The 20,150-nt window shown below is 41.1% G+C and overlaps 1 protein-coding gene across 4 annotated transcripts in view; it reads left to right on the top strand.

Annotated features, from left to right (window-relative positions):
• The first annotated feature begins 594 nt into the window (after positions 1-594).
• Positions 595-20,150, top strand: part of CDC14B (cell division cycle 14B) — a 51,663-nt gene continuing 32,107 nt past the window's right edge. For 3 of the 4 annotated variants that reach the window (XM_086770746.1, XM_086770743.1, XM_086770745.1), the window contains exons 1-4: positions 939-1,219; positions 9,080-9,173; positions 10,100-10,175; positions 11,980-12,072. In XM_086770746.1, the coding sequence (XP_086626872.1) occupies positions 1,060-1,219; positions 9,080-9,173; positions 10,100-10,175; positions 11,980-12,072 (423 nt within the window). In that variant the 5' untranslated portion in view covers positions 939-1,059. Of the gene's footprint in view, positions 843-938; positions 1,220-9,079; positions 9,174-10,099; positions 10,176-11,979; positions 12,073-20,150 lie in introns of those variants that run through there. The other variant, XM_086770747.1, reaches the window with a different exon arrangement.

The following is a 20,150-nucleotide window of genomic DNA, read 5'->3' as shown; positions in this document are numbered from 1 at the left end:
GCCACAGTCACCCGTGGCAGAAATGTTTTTTGAAGTGTCAGCAGGATTTTAGGTCTCTAGGGTTATTTAGAAAGAGTATTTAGAAAGAGTATTTTTTAAAAGCTGGGCAGTGAAAGGTGGGAGATAATCGCTGGCCGCGCACTCAGCAGATGGTGGGATGCTCCAGCGAGGGCTTTTGTCATGGGCAACCAGACAGAAGTGGGGAGGGTGCGGTTTTCAGAAGTTGTTTTAACTACGAGCTTGATTTATTTCAACACCGACTTGAAATGATGGCATGTTTTGAAGCACCACAGTGTCCGAGAAGCAGCCTCAAACTCGCCGATTTTAACTTTCCAGACAAACCCGCTCGACGCTCAGACCAGGAGGCGGCTGCGCGGACCGGGCCGGTTCCAGCGGCCTTACGCGGCGAGAGAGGCACCCGGGAGGCTGCGACGCCTCCAGAAATGCAACCGAACCCGCTCGTGCCCAACGGCGGCGGCAGCTCTGCGCCAGCGCTGGCACTGCCGGCCGGCCCGCGGGTGCGGGCACTCCCCTGCCCTCCCGCAGCCAGGGCCTGCGCACCCCCAAGAGGGGCCTTGCGGTCACGCTGTCACCGCGCCCCCTCTCCGGGAGCAGCCCGCCGCCACGTCAGCAGCCCGCACAGCGGCGGGCGAGGCGGGGGTGCCGCGGACCCCGCCGGCCGCCAGCAGCCCCACAAGCAGCGGTGGCGGCGGCGAGGGGTCGGACTGCTCCCGGCTGCCCACCCCTGGCCCACCTGTTACAGCGGCCACTATGACATCACCATCCCCACCGTTCCGCGGTGGTGACGCCAGACCGCGCTGACCCAATCAGAAGCGGCGGAGGTGCCCGGAGCTGGGGCCGGCTCGGGGCGGAGGGGGGGCCCTAGGTGCATGGGGCGGTGGGAGGGGATACGCGTCAGCTGCTGCCGCTGCCGCCGCCGCCGTCGGCGCGGGGTCCCTCCCCTCCGGCGGCCCGAGGCTCGCGGGGAGCGGCGCGGCGAGGCGGGGATGAGGCGGGCCGCCGCCTCGCCCCCACCGTAGCGGCGCGGCCGCCTCCGCCATGAAGCGGAAGAGCTGGGCCGAGGCCCGGCGCCGCGCAGCCCCGGCGCCGCCGGCTCTGAAGAGGACGCGGGGCGCGGTGTCGCGGGCGGCGGGGGGCGAAACGGAGCGGCGGCAGCCGCCGCCCCCCGCCCGGCTGGAGACCTGCCTGGGGATCGCCGGTGAGGGGGGCGTGCCGGGGGGGCGGGGGCGCGACGGGTGGCGGGAGAGTTGAGGCGCAAGTCGGGGCCGGGCTGCTAGCGGCGGGACGGGACGGGGCGGGGGCCACTGGGAGTGTCCCGTCCCGTCCCGTCCCGTCCCGTCCCGTCCTGTCCCGCCCGTCGCGGCGGTCCCCGGGGCAGGAAGATTTCCCCCGGGTGGCCGGTGTGCCCGCCGGGACCGCGGTGCGCTCGGCCGGCGGCGGCCGCCTCTGCGCCGTCTGTGCGGTGGGGTCGGTTGCTGCCTCTCACTGGCGTTGCGCACAGCGAGGTCTGCGCTGAAAATGCATGCCTAGCCCGGCAGGTCTTCCCGAAAAACAAATACCGTGGGTGTTTGATAACCCTGGCCATACCGAGCGGTTGCCTTGTGCAGTCTGTTTCTGCTTGCGAGAGAGCAAAGGGAAAAAAATGTGTTTGAAGCAGTAAAACGTGTCGGGGGCGGGGGGGGGCAAAAATAACATACTTCTGTCTGTGTTGGGGATATATCTCTTTCTCCTGATATTGTGCGTGCTGGCTAACGGGTAAAAATAACGAGCGAGCGTCGCACCTCCTGTTGGCAACTGGAGTGCCAGCGGCTTCTGCGGGCAGGTTTGCTCGGTGTCCTCCGTCCTGTTCGCGGCCCTGTGATTTGAGGCGTGCCTTGTTTTGGCACGGGAACCTGCCTCTGTGGAGGAGCGTATTGGATCGCTGCCGGAATAATTCGGAATTTCGGTTTGAGTTCCCTGGCTAAAAGATGTGCCTGAGTCTAGTTTGCCTAAAAGCAAAAAAAAAAAAAAAAAAAAAAAAAAAGAAGTTATTTAAAAAATCCTTTTTATGTCCTCTGTCAGAATCTGAGAGTGGCAGTATTTGCAACTTCTCTTTAAAAAAACAAGAAATAAACCTCACTCACTACTTCTTTGTGAAGGACGTGGGAAGTTGTCTGTAGACATAGCAAGCAAATACAGAGAGCAAACATGGACAAAGGGCACCAGTCCTACCTGTGCCAAGAAGCGGGGTTCCTTAAATTAGTTAGTGTGTCTCCTAGATAACAATATGTTTAGAAAACAGTAAGATTTTGTTTTTAAAATTGGGCATGGTGATGTAGGGAGAATGTAAACTCCTAAAGCATACGAGATTACTCTTTTTAAAAGCTCCAGTACTGTCGGAGAATGAAATAATAAATACTCCAGCCTGAAATACAGCATTTTAGGCCTAATCTACACAGAGAAACATAATGGTGTATTTATATGCGGAACTATAATGCTACAATAACTCCTTAAGTGTATTTTCTATAACTGCAACTGTTTATATAGGAAATGATGATGGTATAGTTTTAAGGTTAAATGCAGAAACCCCTCATTTGGCAGGTGATGGCTTTTTGGTATCAAACTAATTTAACTGCCCAGAATGCTGTGCAGTCCCGTCCAGCTCAGATCTCCAGCAAACAGGTCTGTCTAACTGTTCTCATGCTACAGCTGCTTGGATCTGATGATACACATCTGGCATCAATAGGCCCCTTAAATTACTGTGTTTTCTCCTCCAGAGAAGGAGTTTAAATAATGCAGTAGAGGACCTAGGCTTTGACTTGTGTTTTTTCAGTGGGATTTCACCACACGCAGCATTACACAGTATAACAAACTCAATTAAAATGTGGCAGGTTATTACATTTAATAATATTTCATTTTGTCTTGATCTTCTTTTCTCACTGCATACAGTGGCTGCTGTTTACCAGCTTCCAATAATGGAACAATTATAGTCCAATTTTTATTATGCCTGTATATCATATGTATTTTCTAAAAGAGAAACCTTAAAAGAATAAGCCTAGAGGCTGACCTTTTTTTTTCAGATGTTTTAAAAGTTATTTCAAGTTTTGAACTGTCAGTTCTGCCTTCTCATAATGCAGTCTTGAGAAACGAATTAGTGTTTTTGGACTGGAGATAGATTATAGTGTAAGGCCTTATTCTTGCAAACGGAGATACTAGTAAGTATTTTAGCCTCTGTAAAGGCTGCGAGATCTGTGTTAGCTTGCCTTCTTACAGAAACAGTGCCAAACTCATTAAGAACATAGCAGGCTACCCTCATTTTCGTCTTTACTGAGAGACAGAGGTGGAAAACAAACTCAAATAGCTGTAAAGATTTATGAATCTTTTCTTGCGTCCTGTTACATTTGTAAACAGCAAAGTTTGTGATCCATTATTTGCATGGATTTTGTACTCGATTACTTACACTAATTATTGCATTTCCTTATTTCCTAATGTGTTGTATGCATCAGCCATATGTCTGAATAGTTTTTAATCAGAATCATCTAAATATTTTTGTTTACTATTAAGATTAGTTCAGGAAAGCTATTCTTGTAAAAAATTGTTTGTTTTGGTCTGTTAAGCTGCATGGCAAGCCTTACTGTTTTCTCTTTGTCAAGTAATGCGTGAGGCTTGCTGGTATGAATTCAATTTGCTGGAACTGGATGCATTTCTTATGTTTATTAGAAGCGTATTCCTGTATCCGTCTGATCCCTGAAAGAAGTCATTTGTATGATACAAAGAAAATGTAGCAATTCTGTGTGAGATGCTTGAAAGCTGTTGATTTTCTTTCCTTCCCTGCTTTTCTTTGTCATTGCTCTGATTTTATAAATAACATTTAAAGAACATGTGGAATTATAGTGCACAAACCTCAGACAAAAGGTGTGTGTTTTTCTCACCTCTTTTCAGTAGTTAATTCTAAAATGAAGTAACTACAGTAACTTAATTTAATTCTAAGTGATGCAACAGTGTGGGGCATTTCTTGACATTTATTTGTCCTGCTGCTAAATGTATATCCACTTTGTTTACATGGAGGAACTAACATCTTAAAGCATGCTCTAAGCTGTCCTGTATATGCCTTTCTTTCTTTATTGAGAATCATTTTACTTACACTGTCATTTGGAGTTGTTATGCAATAGCACTGGGTTTAATATGTTCATTGATAGGTGGGTTGTTTTTTTGGTTTTGTGTTGTTTTTTTTTTTTTTTCAGACCATTGAGTTGTCTTTTGTTTTTCTAATATTGTGGGCTTGTTATTATACACTTTGTGTATTACGTAGAAAACTATTTTTTTTTTGAATACTGAGGACACTTCTACCAAGCGTCATTGAGCTTTACAACACTTTGACTATGAACACTTTCAATTAGTTTTCATTCTACAACTATCTCAGAACAAAAGTTGTATTTACTCTTTTATTCATATGACCTCAATACTTGTGAGTCTTTCTCAAAGTTAAGATTTTAAATAGGAGTTTAAGGCTTTTAGTCTCTAATCCATCGCTGAAACATCCATCGCATGAACATATGTAAAATGGTCTTGAATATCAGACAAGAGCAACAGAGTGCAAGGACTCTATCTGAGTAAAGTAACATAGTGTTGTTGATCAGTCATGACGTGGCTGTGAAATTTTTTTTTCATGGTTTTCTGTTAAATAAAAAGTTCATTTAGCTTTTTAGTGTGCTTCCATTTTCCTTTTCAGAGGCCAGGGTTTTGTTCTAATTGCCAGATCTATCATCACTTAAATTTGAAATATCATAGTGATGAGTGAATGAATCTTTTCAAGGATAGAATGACTAAAAAGAAAATCTCCTACAATTTTGCTCTTCGTCTTGACATTGCAACAGAATTTGTCTTTTGTGTTTTCTCATATGTCTTCCTAATATTTTGGAGTCTTTTAAATCAAACACAACAAAATACCATGTACCAAATATGGATTTAGAAATACACTCCTCTTACAATTGTAAATAACTCTCTGGTTCATTCCTGGTACTTCAAAACAGAGTGATGTTGGGTTTTGTTGTACTGTCAGTCTCCTCCGAATTTCTCATCTAAGGCATCTGTTTAACAATGGAACTATAGAATTTCTCTTTTTATGAAATAATCTTTGCTGATCATATGCAGACGTGTCCTGCAGCGAGTGCCTGTTTTGTATTTAGTTGTCTCTTGAATTACTGAAATGTCTTTCTCCAAGGCCTGTGCAGTAGATTTCGAGAAGCATCAGGCTTATTGAGAGTAAAGGGAAGGAGATTATTTTGTCATCTCTGCATTCACATTAATATGATTTTGAGGTGGTAGCTCTCAGTTTTCTAAATGTCTGTTTCCGTAGAACACTGTAGATGGGAAAAACAAGCAAAGTGTTTTTGTTCCTGTGTGCACACTGCAGTCAGATGTGTGATTATTATGGCTTGTGTAGACACATTTGTGCTGGCTTTAATCTCTCTAGGTCGCGTACCAGCAGTAGCAAAGCTGTGGTAACAGTCCTCAGTTAGGGGCACATAGGCTCATTTTGTTGCACATAGGATGCTTAGTCAGATTAATTGCCTACAATGACGTCCATGTTTCTGTTTTGTTATGTGAGGCTAACAAAATTAAGTATAATTGAAGTATACCTGACATACTGCAGTCATATCCCCTAATTGCAGTGCAGATGCAGCCTGTAAGGCAGTGAGCCCTACTCTGTCGTTCTTGGGAGAGATTATTAGAAAGGTCTGCTCTAGTTTGATAGTTTTAGGATGACCTTTTATCAGAAATTTGCAGGAATCTGGAAGTGCTCAAGCACACTGCATGTAGATTAAATACCAAAAAGCTAAAATTAGCAAAGGAAGCATAAAAGTAATAAAATGGAAGCCTTGCTCCTGCAGTCCAAACCTTTGTGGAGTCCTAGTGAAATCAGTTCATCAGTGCTTTGGTGTATTTTATGTATAAGCCCTCATCCTGCAATCCGATCCTTAGTGAAGGAATTCTCCTTTCTCAGCACGTTACTCCTGTTCAAAAATTAACACATTAATTGTTGGCTCCTGTAAACAGAACTGGGAATATGTTTGCAAAAAAACTAGGTAAAAACAGGCATGGTAAATAATACAGCATTTGTCTGATACCGGACTGGTAAGCCAGTAGAAAGGTAAATAAACCTATGGGAAAGGACTTCTCTGTGTAGCTCATTTCTAAAATCTTCTTTTAGGAAACATGTTAAAAAGATGGAGCCTGCTGTTTACATAACAGGGAGTGATTGTTAGCAGTGCGAGGAGCGGACTGGCTTGTGAGGATATTGGCTTTTGACACACACTGCTCTTATTGTGAGGTAGTTCTGTAAATTCATTAAACTCGAATTTCTTTAAGGTGTTCTAAGAATAGCAAGCAATTAGCACGATCTGGAGATACCAGTGCAGAACTGAATGCCAACAGCAATTCAAGAGGCCGTGTACACACTGTTCACTCAAGACAGGAATTCTTATTTTTGTTGAACATTTTTGCAAAAGCTGCAGAAGATTTTCAGTAAAAGTAGGAGTGCTGAGGAAGCAAGTGATTCTGTTACTCCAGATCCTGTTTAGGAGCAAAATGCTGGATTATTTTAGGTCTTTGACCCGGGCAAAACCATTTCTTTTCATTTCCATCCTCCTTTTGTATTTGAGGATTTTGGATTACTCTTTGTGTAGTGCTTTTGTATTTTCAAAAGCTATGTAAAGTTTATGTGAAGAAGCTGTGTCAGTTTGAGCAGCACTACAGCCATTCTGCCCGGATGTTTATGTACAGGCAGAGTTCACTGTAAGTCAATAGCGAGACTGGATCTAAAGGACAGATGCCATCGAGGGAAAAATTCTGGCTGTGTATTCCCACTGTTAACCCCCCGTGGGCTGGCTGCGTGAGCTAACTCAGGAGGAAACTTTTCCTTGTAAGGATCCTGGTGGCAGCTAGCCATTAAATCACGTTAGAAGTGGTGTGAAATTATAGCTTGGGGCTGTAGTGTGATGTGTTTAATCTAGCAATGCCAGTTTAAACACAATCCCTAGTTATCATATCCTCTCAGTTCTCCTTTCTTCTTCCTCCTTGCCCTCAAGTCCTCCTCCCCCCACCCCACGTTAAGCTCTTATTCTCAGGGCAGAGGGAAGTAAACCAGCAAAGCAGCTTTTTTTTTTTTTCTTTCTCTCTTTCTTTCTCTCTTTCTCTCTTTCTTTCTTTAAATAGTGTGCTAGGATACCTGTTAACAGTTTCTGATACACACAAATCCACGTCGATACAGCACAGGGAGTAACACAGTGGTGGGCACAGATGCAGGCAAGTTGTGGGAAGCTGGGGCTCCCTCCGCCCGCAAAGTGTAGCCTAAACGCTTTCCCAGATCTGCTTTTCTGTGAAACAGTTTTCCACATAGCGTATTTTGCGTCCAGTTGGCATATCAATGCACTTGCTTCTCCACACGTATTTCCCTTTGAGGGCCACTTCTTAAAAATGCACAGCATTACTGTGAATTTTATCCTGTGCCTTGTTTTCAGGAGATGCGTTGGTAAATGCTGGGAGGTGCAGAAGTTCCTAAGCAGGTAATGCACATCCCAGCTAGTACTGCAGCTGCTGTGCCTGCAGGATGGGCCTACTGGAAATGAAATAAGCAAGTTTGGTGCCTTGCTTCTGCTGAGAGAGTAAGGGAGTAGGTGCCTGAGTTGCTTAGGAGTTGCTGTACCTCCCATTGGTTACATCTGACCTGTAAATGTTTAAGCCAAACCATTCACATCAGGCAACTGTTGTACTGAAGTGTGCATTTAGCAAAAGTACACTTTTTGGTGGGGTTGTCTGCCTCCACGCCCCGAGATATTGCTGTACGTAGGTGAGCACTGAGCATGTGAGTGTTGGAATACAAGCATGGGGACTCCTTTCATGGCGTACCTTACTGTGTGTTTTCAAGATACAAGTAATGATTCCAAGGTGTGAGTCATGGAGGATTTTGTTTTGAAGCATGAAGTGATTTTTTTTCCTGTTTTCTGGAAAGGGAAATACCGTTTGTCTTTATCAGAAATTACACATTTATATGCAGGTGATCTGTTTTGATATTTAATTAATATATATGTTCCAGGCAATTATTTTGCAAAAAATAAAATCTTTCCTTTTAGGCTTGAATTTTAATCCATGTATTTTATAATGATATTTTTTTTTAAGTAGGAGGAAGGAAAGCGTTGCTGTGGTATTGTGCAAGGCCTTAATTTTTATTGACCAATTACCACAAGCACAGCAATTTACAGCAGCAGCACAGTCGGTGTTTAAAGTTCACTGGGGCTACAGTTCCCCTAGCCATAAAAATAATTTATATCTATGTGAATACCAGTGGTGGTTTTCCCCCTCAGCTTAACAAAGGAAGCGAGGGCAAGTGCAGGGTGCCTCCTGCCCGCATGCACGCAGTCTTTCGGGGGCAGCCGGGGTGGGGATGGGGATGTGGGTAGGGATGTCCAGGTGGCGGCTGCGCTGGTGCTCCCATGGGCAGTGGTGGGTTGCTGCCTCGCCCCTCACATGCCTCCAGCCTCTGTCGCCCACAGGCTTTAATTGCATGACACTGCTGTCAAAATCATCGTCTTATGGAAAAATGGAAAGTGCCTGTGTTTCAGCCTGAGTGCGCTTCGCTGTGTTGTAGATGCTGTGAGGTACCAAGGGATTTGTGACTTAGTTGTGGGAGCAAGGGGTTATGTGTTGGTATTTGGAGTGTAACACGTAGGGTCTGTTGCCAAAAGGAGGTGGGTCTCTGCTGTGTGCGTGGGTGCAAGTCGGGCTCCTGCTGTATTGCAAAGTCATCAAACGGGTAGCTTTCCTGGGAACGCTTTGTTTGGGAAAGAACATTAAAGAGCTGTGGATTACGGGAACACTGCTGAGCAAAAAGCCTCAATCTTTGTGTGCCTTGTTGCTTAACTCCAGAGTAAAAATAATATCTAGTTCAATAATACTTAAAAGAAGATTTGGTTCATTTTAAAAACCATTTAAAGTTGCTTTGTTGACAGGTAATACTTAAGACTTTCAGCAGAAAAGTGTGATGTTTATAAAAGTTTTAAATTTTCTTGCATTTCAGATCGCCTTTATTTTGCAATTCTCTGCCAAAAACCAAAGAGTGGAGCTGCAAATACTCATTATTTCTGCACAGATGATGAACTTGTGTATGAGAAGTAAGTACAGACTTATTTTTTCCTGTTTTTTACAGAAATAAATTAGTCGGAACAACAGCAGTGAGGAACCAGTCTAATTGACATTCTGTTTTTAAATGTAGCTGAGGGAAACATACCATTCCCATTATAGAACTAATTACATGAGTTTGGTCATCTCAGACTTATCTGCCATGATGATTTATATGTCTTAGAATGGTTTCTTGGCTTCCCATCAGGATTTCTTAAATATCTTTTCAAAGCAGAAGCTTTCATTGTACCCATTCTTGTTAGAAGACACAGGAACATGATGCAACAATATATATTCAGAAGTGTGCGCTGCACTACCACGCTGAAGGGGATGTCTTTAGTTGTTCAAGTATTAAGTGGAATGTCTAAATTTCCTAGAATGAGAGAAAAAACTGGCAAAATCAATTCAAGCCTTTATGAGCTGACAATGGATATATTATTTCCCCTGTAGTGAACAGTGTATGCCTTTGTACATGACCTGGAATGCTGCTAATTCTTTAAATATTTTTGACTGAGGGCATGCTTATGTTTTTCAAAGTACTAATCAATCTTTATTCTGTGTGTTCACTTTTCTTTAGCAATATTAACTGCCTTATTTTAAAGTTGAGTTGCTCTTAAAATAGAATTTCTAAACTGGTGTCACAGAGTGATGCTCTAGTGAGAGTTTTTCAAACCTTGAGTATTCCAGTTTGGCTTTGAGTGGTGATGTGTAGAAAACAAAGAAAAAAGTTTTACTCCCTATTTAAAGATGACAAAACTGTTTCCTCCAACAAAATAGTATGTATATAAGAAGGCATTCTTGTTTTTAGAATGATGCGTATGTATCACATGTATATTATTACTCCTTGCTTTGTGCATCTGATTGGAAAAAAAAGGCATTTACAGAGGTCATGTACAATTTTCCTGCTTTTTCCTACCAGCTTCTATGCAGACTTTGGACCACTCAATCTGGCAATGGTCTACAGATACTGCTGCAAGCTAAATAAGAAATTAAAGGTAACACTTGGGGATTTTTATTCAATATTCTTGGCTTGTAAAGAACAGAAACAAATAGGCCAAAAGTTTGGTTTTTTCTTTTTTTTTTCCTTCAGGTGCTTTCCTGGGTTCCTAATCCAGCTACGTTTTTAACATAAAAGCTAAATTTTATCAAGGTGAATTTAGGGAGAAGGAGGATCAGGAGGGAAAACTTGCTTACTTTTAAGATTCAGAAGATGCATCGCTGTGGCAGTGACTAATGTTAAGCTCCTAAAAGATCAGTTGCTAAATGGGTACAGACTTTAAAGGAAAAGCTCACCTCTGGAATTCAGTTTTCATGGCAATCTGCCAGTGTTGAGCAAGCTTGAGGGTGCAGTGCAACACATTTTTATTTGAGGTGTTTTTTTGTTCAGCTTAGGCTTCTCTTCTCGTCCTGACATGTCTTTAGTAAGAAGCATCATTTGATCTTTGATAGTGTTTCTAGCATCATGCTGGAGGAGACTTGCCATGCTCCGACTGCAGATTTTCTTCTCTGAGGGGTACTCAGTAATTTTTGGGATTGGGTTCCTGATAGAGCATAGTGTCTTTAAAACAGAGAGTTCCTATATTAATTAACATGAATGACTTCAAGTTAGTTGACCTCTAACAGATATTGGTGTATAAAACCTGTTAGACAGATAAAAAAGCTTATAAGCATTAATGTGAATCACAGTTTGCCTCTTCAGAACTGCTTAGATCTTGAAACTGCCACTGAACTGTTAAAATTGGGAAGTATGCAGAAGTTTAACAGAGTTTTTTGGGTGGGTTTTTTTTTTTTTTTTTTTTTCATTCCTTCATGTCTGTCACTGGTATTAGTTTGCGTAGTTCAGACTTGCTTTGTCCCTGTGGCACTACGAACAGGTTTACCAGAGGCATGATTCCATGATTTTTGTTTACAGAATGCTCTGAAATGACACAAGTCTATATTATAATCCCTTTGAATATCTTGGGTTTGATATTAGAGAAGCGTGTTAGGATTGCTGGGAAGGTACTGCTGCTAGTGATCTGGGGTTTATTTGTCTTGAGTGCATTGAATAGCATCTGAGCCAGTAACATTGCTATTTAAATAGTGACATTTTATGGTAGCTTAGCAGTTGACCAAAGTATACAGTTTCAAGTGCATCAGAAATTGTTACAAGGGCCAGTTAGGGGATAGTTTTTGTTGCCACCACAGATGTAAGTGTCCGTCCTATTGGTAGTGCCATTCCACCCCTTTTCTGAGGTAATTTTTGAAACTGTATGCCAGGCTGAGATGAAATTGAAAAAGTTATTTATTATAAAAGTTTAGAAATATTTTCAAAATATTTAATCTAAGCGTATATTTTCTGGTCGTTCTGATCCTTAGAAACGACTACCCGTCGATTTATCTGGAGTCAGGTTTTCTTGAAGAACAAAAAAACTCTAAATTCTGTTTTCAAAACTATTGCAACTTTAACATGCCTGTGATGTTTTTGTGAATACCACTTTGTATTTACTTCTCAAAAGTGCATATCTGTTACATAGAGCTTGAAGTTAGTAATAGTAAATGCATTCAAGGAGAAAGATTACTGTAATTTGTATTTAAAATTACTGAGGCTAGATACTGGGAAAAATACTGGAACAATCTAGGTGAGGATGCAGTAGAGTTTTCCAAAGCTTTTGAGTGACTGATCTACAGTATACTTGGTCCTCTGAATACAAGTGTCTGAAAGTCAGTAAACAGACCCTTGCATTCCTCTAAGTTTATAAAAGAAGGTGTGAAAAGCCTAAAATGCCAAACCATAACCTTGTTCATTTTTTTATACAGTCATTTTCATTGATAAGAAAGAAAATAATTCATTATACTGGCTTTGATCAGAAAAAACAAGCAAATGCTGCATTCCTTATAGGCTCCTACGCAGTAAGTATTGAAATTTTTACATTACATCAGCTTGCTAAATGTGTTTATTTTTAATACTCAATTTTTAAAACAGAAAGATAAAAACAATTATTTTCTCTTGAATAATCTTCCTACTAATGTATTTTGTAGTCAGATACCACAGACTAAGACAGTTTTTAAAGTCTGGCAATTATGTGATTGGAGTTGTGTGGTTTTGGGTTTTTTCCTCTCAACTGCAGTCTGTGCTCCTAAGAAATACGAGGACTCTAAAAAAAAAAAATCTTTATGAATATTTTCATTTTGAAGAAATTACTGCTTCTTGATGTTTTTACTTTCCCAGACCCACACATACTCTTTTCTTTTTTAAAATAGAGAAATATTGTCTTGCACAAAGTACAGTATGTAATTTCCCATTGCATGCACGTTTAAATACGCCTTTTCTTCCCCAGCTGCTTCTTTTCTAATGTAAGGTGATCTCTTCAGTTAACCTAGGAGAAGGAGTGGTGTCATGTGGTAGGCTTGGAGCCGGTATAAAGCCTGGGAATATACAAGGTGGCTGAAAATGTACTGAGGCAGGTCTCTGACTGCAGTGGGGAAAGTGACTGGTTTTACATCACATGTGCAACTAAAGAATCAGTGTTTGGTACACAAAAGTATAGTCAAGAAATAAAATGCTGCATGCTTCAGAATGAAAGATGTGATGTACCATATTCATTCTCTGCTTTAACTTGTAACACACTTTGAATGTAACCATCTCTCTTGTTTACGGAGTAATAAAATGAAGTGAGAACCTACCTGTTCTTTGATGTTGGAGACTTGAGGGGTCAGAGTTCATGTAGCTTTAGGTTGTTCCTATTTATTAGCTGCAAGGCCGTATAGTACTTGTTGTGTTGCAGGCAGTCTCCTTGCTCTCTGCATCTTGCAGGAGGTCCATTTCCTGCTCCCCAGGGTTTTCTGTTGTCTATTTTCTACAGTACTTATTACAAATTAAGAATTAGATTTCAAAATATGTCACTCTTCATATTTGAAACACAAATGCTTGGGAATGTTGCTGTTGACCTTTGCATTCTTAAACCACATGGAAACTGGCAACATTAGTTCCTAAACTTGTTTGCAGTTAAGGCATTATGTTGACAAAACAGCTGCAGCTTTTAGGAAAACTGCTTCTTCCTAGTGACTTGATCATAATCAAAGAGGCCCAGAAAGGGAGAAGGGACTGGCTTCAGTCATCAGCCATTATTTGGAAGGAAGTGGGTTTTGGTTTTCCCTAAGCTTTAGTTCTGAATATGTGTAGTAGGATTGTGCAGCTCAGCAGCTGACATTTTGAGCAGAATCCACCGTATGGAAAATTAACTGCTGGCAAAACCATCTGATACGGAAGTACTGTGGTTGACTATGTAAAGTATACAAAAAACCTAGCACAAATTTTATTTCTGATCATCCAGTAGTCCTGCCATGTTGCAATAACAATGTGCAGTTGAAGGGGAATGCTTGGGCCAAGTTGAGTAAAGCTCCAAGGTTAATATGTTTGGATTATTACAGTTCAAAGCAGGGTAGTTAAAAACAGAGGCTGTTGGACAGAGGAGTAGACAATTTTTCCTTCAGAGAACCACAGCGAAGGGGGTGGGAGTTGCAGAGTACAGAAAGCAATGCTAACACAGATCCAGCTGAGGTATGACACAAGACTGTGGCTGACTAGTCAATGCATGTGGGAGGGCTAGTTGGAGACAGCTGGTATATGGCAGAAAGAGGCTAGTCAAAACCATTGGTAATTGTCAGAGTTCAGAGACTTCTGCTTAGATTGTTGCATTGTACGGGTTGAATATTTCAGCAGTTTCCCTTGAAGACCTATGGCAAAGTGAAGCACTATGTGAGTATCAGTCCCCTCCTTGAATGGCGGTGGTGTCTTGCATAATGGCGAGTCCTAGATGGTGAGGTAGCTCTAGCTAGATGCTAATCTTCTTTCCTTTGCAACAGACTTTGGCTTTGGTACTGCTTTTTCTATGAAGTAGAGTACAGTTTGTTCCCAGATTGATGTGGGAGGGATTCCAGTGAAGGAAGATCACAGAAGAAAGGCTGTGCCCCTGAGGCTCACTTTTTTTCCCTGGTGCCCTTTGGTCGTCTTTCAGGAAGCGGCAGGCTTAATTACAGCACTGACTGCTGAAGTGTTCAGACAAACAAACCTCACATTTCTGCTTTCTGGAGGGAGAATTGGATTGTTCTCTGTGGGGTGAACAATGGTGTAGGGTCTGTTCAGAATGCATGATAAATGTATGTCTATAAGCATATCTGCTGATTGAAAGAAAATACAGTGAGGCCTTCTTTATTTTAAACATATGTAGGCTTAAGCATCCATCTGCTTCTTCAATTCAGAGTGCTTTGCTTTTTGATGAAGAAGGATCCATCCAGCTATTGGTCAAAACTTTAAGAAACTTGTCTATAATTTTAGTTAATCAGAGTGTGTCCTGTTGGTAACATTCTTTGCTGCTTGAACTGAGTATCATTATTACATTTCTGATCCCTTACAGTGTAAGTGCTAGGCTGCCACTGCATTTTGTGGGGGTTTTTTTGTTTGAATGGATTTTCTTGTTTGATTTTGTTTTTTTAGCTTCATGGTGGGTTCCCATTTCAAGAGTTTACGTTAGGTTGAGGAACTACTTGGCAGTGCGTCAGGTTGGAGGAGTTCAGGTGAGAAGAGCAAGGAATCAGAAAGGGAAAGTAGTCTTTAGTCTTGAAGAGTTAGTCATTAAACTAATCACTTGTCTGCATGTGTTACAAGGCCTTTGATGACTTCAGCATAGTTTTGAGTGCAAAGTCCTCTGCAGATGCAGGTGCTTTAAGTTACCCATTCAGAGTAACGGGCTGTGAGGTTTTCAGGAATAGCACAGATGCAGTAAGTGTGTGTGCTTTCTGATTTTGTTCTCCTTTTTTTTAAAACAAAGCCACATTTTAACACGTAACTCCATTAAACTATAGTGAACTATGTATAACTAGTTCTCCTCTGGAACTTGTATGTTCTCATAAACATTCAATATTTTTGTGGTAGCAACTTCCAAGCCTGTCATTTTAACTGCTTATTGACCTTAAATTTGTATTCTTAAACAGAATATTATTTAAATTCTGCTTAAAGGAATTGGGATGTATTAGCATGATTTATCATTCAACATCTTTTGTTTAAGTGTATATTTGTGTGTATATATGTCATGTGGGGTTATGCTCATTTTGACTACTAAGGCAATTATGAAAGTCTTCTTTAGCTGTGGTGAAGTGTAAGGGCAGCTCTTATGAGTTCTGGTTTACAAGTAAAGTCTACTCTTAGTCTTTTCTTCACAGTTGGTGTGTTTTAATGTTTCCCTCCCCACGTCATCTAACTTGTCTTTCTTTCCTCTTCAGTGGAGATAGTTTCTGAACTCTCCAGGCTACATATCTTTCTCCCCACTCCCACATCTGCTGCTTCCTTCCAGGTGTATTTTGATGTGACAGCACAGCCCAACTCAAGCTACAGGGCTCTTCAGTATAACATGGCCTTAAACGTGAAGAACAAAGTTTTCAAATATATTGTTATATATGTAGTTATAGAATTAAATAATAACTTTTAGAGTAAATCTTAACAATTTAGATCTTAATCCCTTTATTGTTCATCTTCCATCTATTTTAATTCTGTATTTTGTTTCATTTTTACAAATTATATACTGCATAATGGGAATAATTTTCTTCTGTGTAGATTAGCATAAATTTGGCATGTTCAGCCACACAAAGTGTAGCCAGAATTTAGTGTGTTGGGGTTGAATGTTTACTCTTTATGTGGGTGGAGGGGGTGAGGGGAAAGAAGGGGGTGGGGGGAAAAAACCCTTTATTCTTCACCTTTTAAAGAAAAATTGCTTTTCCTTGGAAGCTATCTGCACTGTTCAGGCCTTACCACTCTACCAAAGCAGCAGTGATCTTCTGAGTTGATCTCTACAGTGGCTTCTCTTGATTTTCACCAGGACTTGGCTGTGGGTGAGGAAAGTCTGCTTCTTCCATCATTGCTCTTTCTATATTAAGAAAGAAAATGTACCCTTTCTGCCCTGTCCACCCAGTTCCCAAGCTCCCCCCTCTCCCCTTGGCTGCATTAACTTAGTAACAGTGTTTTTTTTCTCAGGCCTGGCACTAATAATGTACTTGGAGGGTGACCCTCCGAGGGTACCGCCCCATGAACTGCTGTAATTCAGGTCATCTTCTCCAGGACTCATCTCTGTACTTTGTCTATTTTCTCATCTTCTTTCTTCAGGGTAAGCAGCGTTTCCTTCGTCCATTCTGATCCGTAGTACTGGTGTTTTTACCTTTTCAATTTGTTAGTGTCCTTCCTAGCTGTGGGCCTAATGCTAGGTACAAGCTGGAGGTTGCAGAAGCGATTAGCACCCGTCTGTGTGACGTTGAACTGCTCTGTTCTTACTGTGGCATTTGCAGAATGATCTCTGGCTAAGCTGTGGGAAAACAGGTAAACCTGTTTGTTCAGTGGTCCTGGCCGAGTGGTGGTAAATGGGTAACTGTGGCAGCGCTCAAATTACAGATGGGTAAACCATGTTTACCCTTAGTTGCGTTTTTGGGAGAGGTGCTTATGCTTGACAAGCAAGTAGCAGAGATGAGATGGACAAAGTACTAGCCTTTTATTTAAGGTAAAGTTGCTTCGAGTTTTTTTGGCTTTCTCTGTGTTCATGTCCTCTAAAAAGCTGCCTTCTCTGAATTGTATTTGTGAAATCGTGAGTAGCCTTCATGACGGCAGCTGTTCCCACTATTAGTACTGGGTTATTCGTTATATTCTTGCCAGACTGTTTGTCTCCGTAGGAGAAGAAGGGTTGCTCTTTGGGAGTCCCTCACTATGGTTCTAGCTTGCTTTCTTGGGTGTTGTGAAGTACTGATGTTCCCAGTCCAGTCAGTTCCCAGCTAAGAGGGTTTTCTAAACCCCCCACCTCCACTGTTTAAATGGTATTTGGAGGTTTCTTGCTGTTGTTTATGATGAACAAAGAGAGCTGCCAGAGACAGGCAGTTATTCCCTCTCTGCCACTTTTATCCGCTTAATGACTGTGTTTCTGCTAATGAAGGGACTGCTGGCCACATGTGCGTTTCTTCAGTACACCACAAATCCATACAGGAAGCTTTTTATTCTAATGTATTTCTATGTTGATTTTGCTGTCTTTAATCTCTTCTTCTAAGGAATATTGCTAAAATACCTAATGTGTTAACTGACTAGTATATCCAGTGAAGGTTTTAATGAAATAAAATATTTAATAATTTTTTAGTTGCAGTAAAATTATGCATGTATGTGAGCTTATGTTTGAGTCTAGTCACACACAGTAGCTGTTTGTATTTGTTCAGAATGGGTGAGTAGTTGTTACTTGCAGTTTACAACAGCTCTGGGTATTTTGAGTGTGTGACATTTTTGGAACGTAGTTGTATCACGTGAAATTTACTTGTAAGCAGTTTAAAATGAATAATTTCATTATTTTCTTGCTTTTAAGCCAATATGGTTGGTAAAATGTGTGATTTAGGTAACAACCTTAAGTAGATTTTGCAGTTAAGTGTGAGCAGGTGGATCAACTTGATTGCAGTAAGCACATCATAGACATGAATTTCAAGTGCTGTTTACGGACTTGATACAGTTTCTAACAGAACAGCACATTTAAATCCTCTATTTAATTTTCCTGAAAAAGCAGCAAGTTGTGTCATAGATTATTATTATCAAACATGTTTTGTCTTGCATGCAGCATTACTATTTCACTTGTCAATCCCATATGTTGAAGATTAAGATGTCTTTTTCAACCAGACCCCCTTTTCCTTTTCTACTAGGAATACTTTTCATCTTATTGTGACTACCATTTTCGTGGTTGTAACACTAATTTAGGAAATTTTTTATTTATTTGTTTAAAAAATAGGGCTGGTTTGAAAACACTAATATGAATCAGACAGTAGCATGTCTTGCTAAAAAAGCTCTCATTCTATGGTTGATTTTAAAGGCTCGTAAATAAAGACTGGGTTCCCTGGTCCTGCAAGCTCTTCTGTTTCATTCAGTGAACACGATAGCAGCTGTTTGACTACACAGCAATGTTGGCAGGAACAGTGCTTGAGTGCACCTTTCCCACTACTCAACGCTTGGTTGGTTCTTGACCGTTCGCTGAGTTGCCTGCAGTCCCTTAATTAGAAACAGATGTCCTAAATGAAAAGGATGATTAGAGCAGTGTTGATGGTTCAGCTACTTGTCGCAGATTTCTGGCTGTGTTTTGAAGTTCAGTAGGAATTTTTTTGTATGCATAAAGAAAGCAAATTTCTAAATTGTTAGTACACAAGTGACTACACAGTGTGATAAAACGGTATGTTATTTTGGCTTGAAGTATGTCAGTTCCTGATACTAATGATTGTCCTGGAAGGTACTTGAGTAGAAGATTTGTAAAGGTTTGTAAGTTTTTCCGTGTGTATTTGTGTGTGTGTGCATGTATGTAGGTGTGTATGTACACGCATCTGCACTTGTATATGATTGTAGGAATATTCTAAAACCAATACAACTGTAGTTGTGGATGATTTATTACAAGTCTGCTGAATTTTCTAAGTTTTTTTAAAAGCTGGTGGTTTTTTAATACATGTATTTGCTTGACCTGCAGGGAAGGAGCCCCTTGGGAAATCAGTATAAAATTCTGACGAATTTTTCTCTCTATACAAGAATGGACAAAAACTATCCCTGAAAATGCCCACTTCTGCTAAATAACAGTTAATATCATTGCTTGACATTTATTTTAGTATTTTTCATCTTTTTAATAGTGTTTCTTGTTGGTTGCTTTATTGGCATTAACTTAGAATTGTAGAATCATTTAGGTTTGAAAAGACCTTTAAGGTCATAGAGTTCAACCGTAAACCTGACACTGCCAAGTCCACCACTAAACCATCTCCTGAACTGCCACATCTGCTTGTCTTTTAAACTTAAACTTTTTAAACTTAGGAAAACAGCTTTATTTGTGAAAGTTTCTATCATCTTAGAAAGTACAGCAGAAACATAATCAGCATCTGGACCAACTGGTTTCAGCTGTTGTATATTTTGATGAATGAATTTACAAATTATATCTTAATTTTGCTATTCGTCAGATCAGCATTTTTATTCTCTTCTTTCTGTAAACTTCGGTTCTGCTTACTGCCTTAGAAAGTCCTTCTCTCTTTAGACACTTCTATCTACTAGAGGTGTCTCTGATCACTTTTACTTTCTCTCAGTTACTGGCTTTCTTTAGTCCTTTGTTCACTCGCATAATTCCAGTGAAACTGTTCATCTTTAAGGCTTTAGTGGCTTCCTCCTGGTCAGAAACAGTATTATATTCCGTTTATATTTATATTAAAAAGCATATTACAGTTTCCGTTTGTATCAGGAGTATGTTTTTAAAGTGAATCTTTTCTTAAATTCTGCTCACTGCACTTTGGTTCATGTCATGGAGCAATCTAGGAGCAATCCCCACAGGTAATGGGTGTTCAGTCCACAGGACCAGACTAGGACTAGCTGTTAAGGTTAAAAGCTGCTGGAAATGTATAGCGCAGATGTCAGATCTTCGGTGCTGGCTCTAAGTCTACAGATGCATTTCTGCTGGTACACACTTCTTCCTAATGCATATGTGGCCTCTGCTTCCTTGACATCAGTTGCTTCCCTGGGTTTTGCTGCTCCTTTCCTCACTCATTCAGTCTTAACCTTTTTCCGTATCTGGAATTTGGTTCACCCAGAAGCTGAACCCAGGCTCACCCATGTTCTATCCAGCCTTGTTTGCATCCAGGATTTCCAGCTTGGTGCTCTCTTATCCTTTTAAGCTGTGACAGAAACTGACCCTGTCTCTACTTTTACTGTCACAGCCTCTTGTGTTGTGTTACTGCCAGGATACTTTCCTTGTGAAGTAAGTATCTGTTTATGGTCTTTCCCATTCTGTTTAGAGACTGAATGGCATTCATCCCTTTTGAAGCACTCGAGACCATTGCACCTGTCCAGATAACCTCATATTAACCTAATTTTTTTTTGTAAGCCACTTTTCTCTGAGAACACCATCTGACTGTTTTACTTTCTCTGCAGCTGTTCACATATTGTATCTTGT

The sequence above is a fragment of the Chlamydotis macqueenii genome, chromosome Z (assembly GCF_036417535.1).
Source record: "Chlamydotis macqueenii isolate bChlMac1 chromosome Z, bChlMac1.mat, whole genome shotgun sequence".
Lineage (NCBI taxonomy): Eukaryota > Metazoa > Chordata > Aves > Otidiformes > Otididae > Chlamydotis > Chlamydotis macqueenii.
This window is presented reverse-complemented; position numbering and strand designations above follow the sequence as displayed.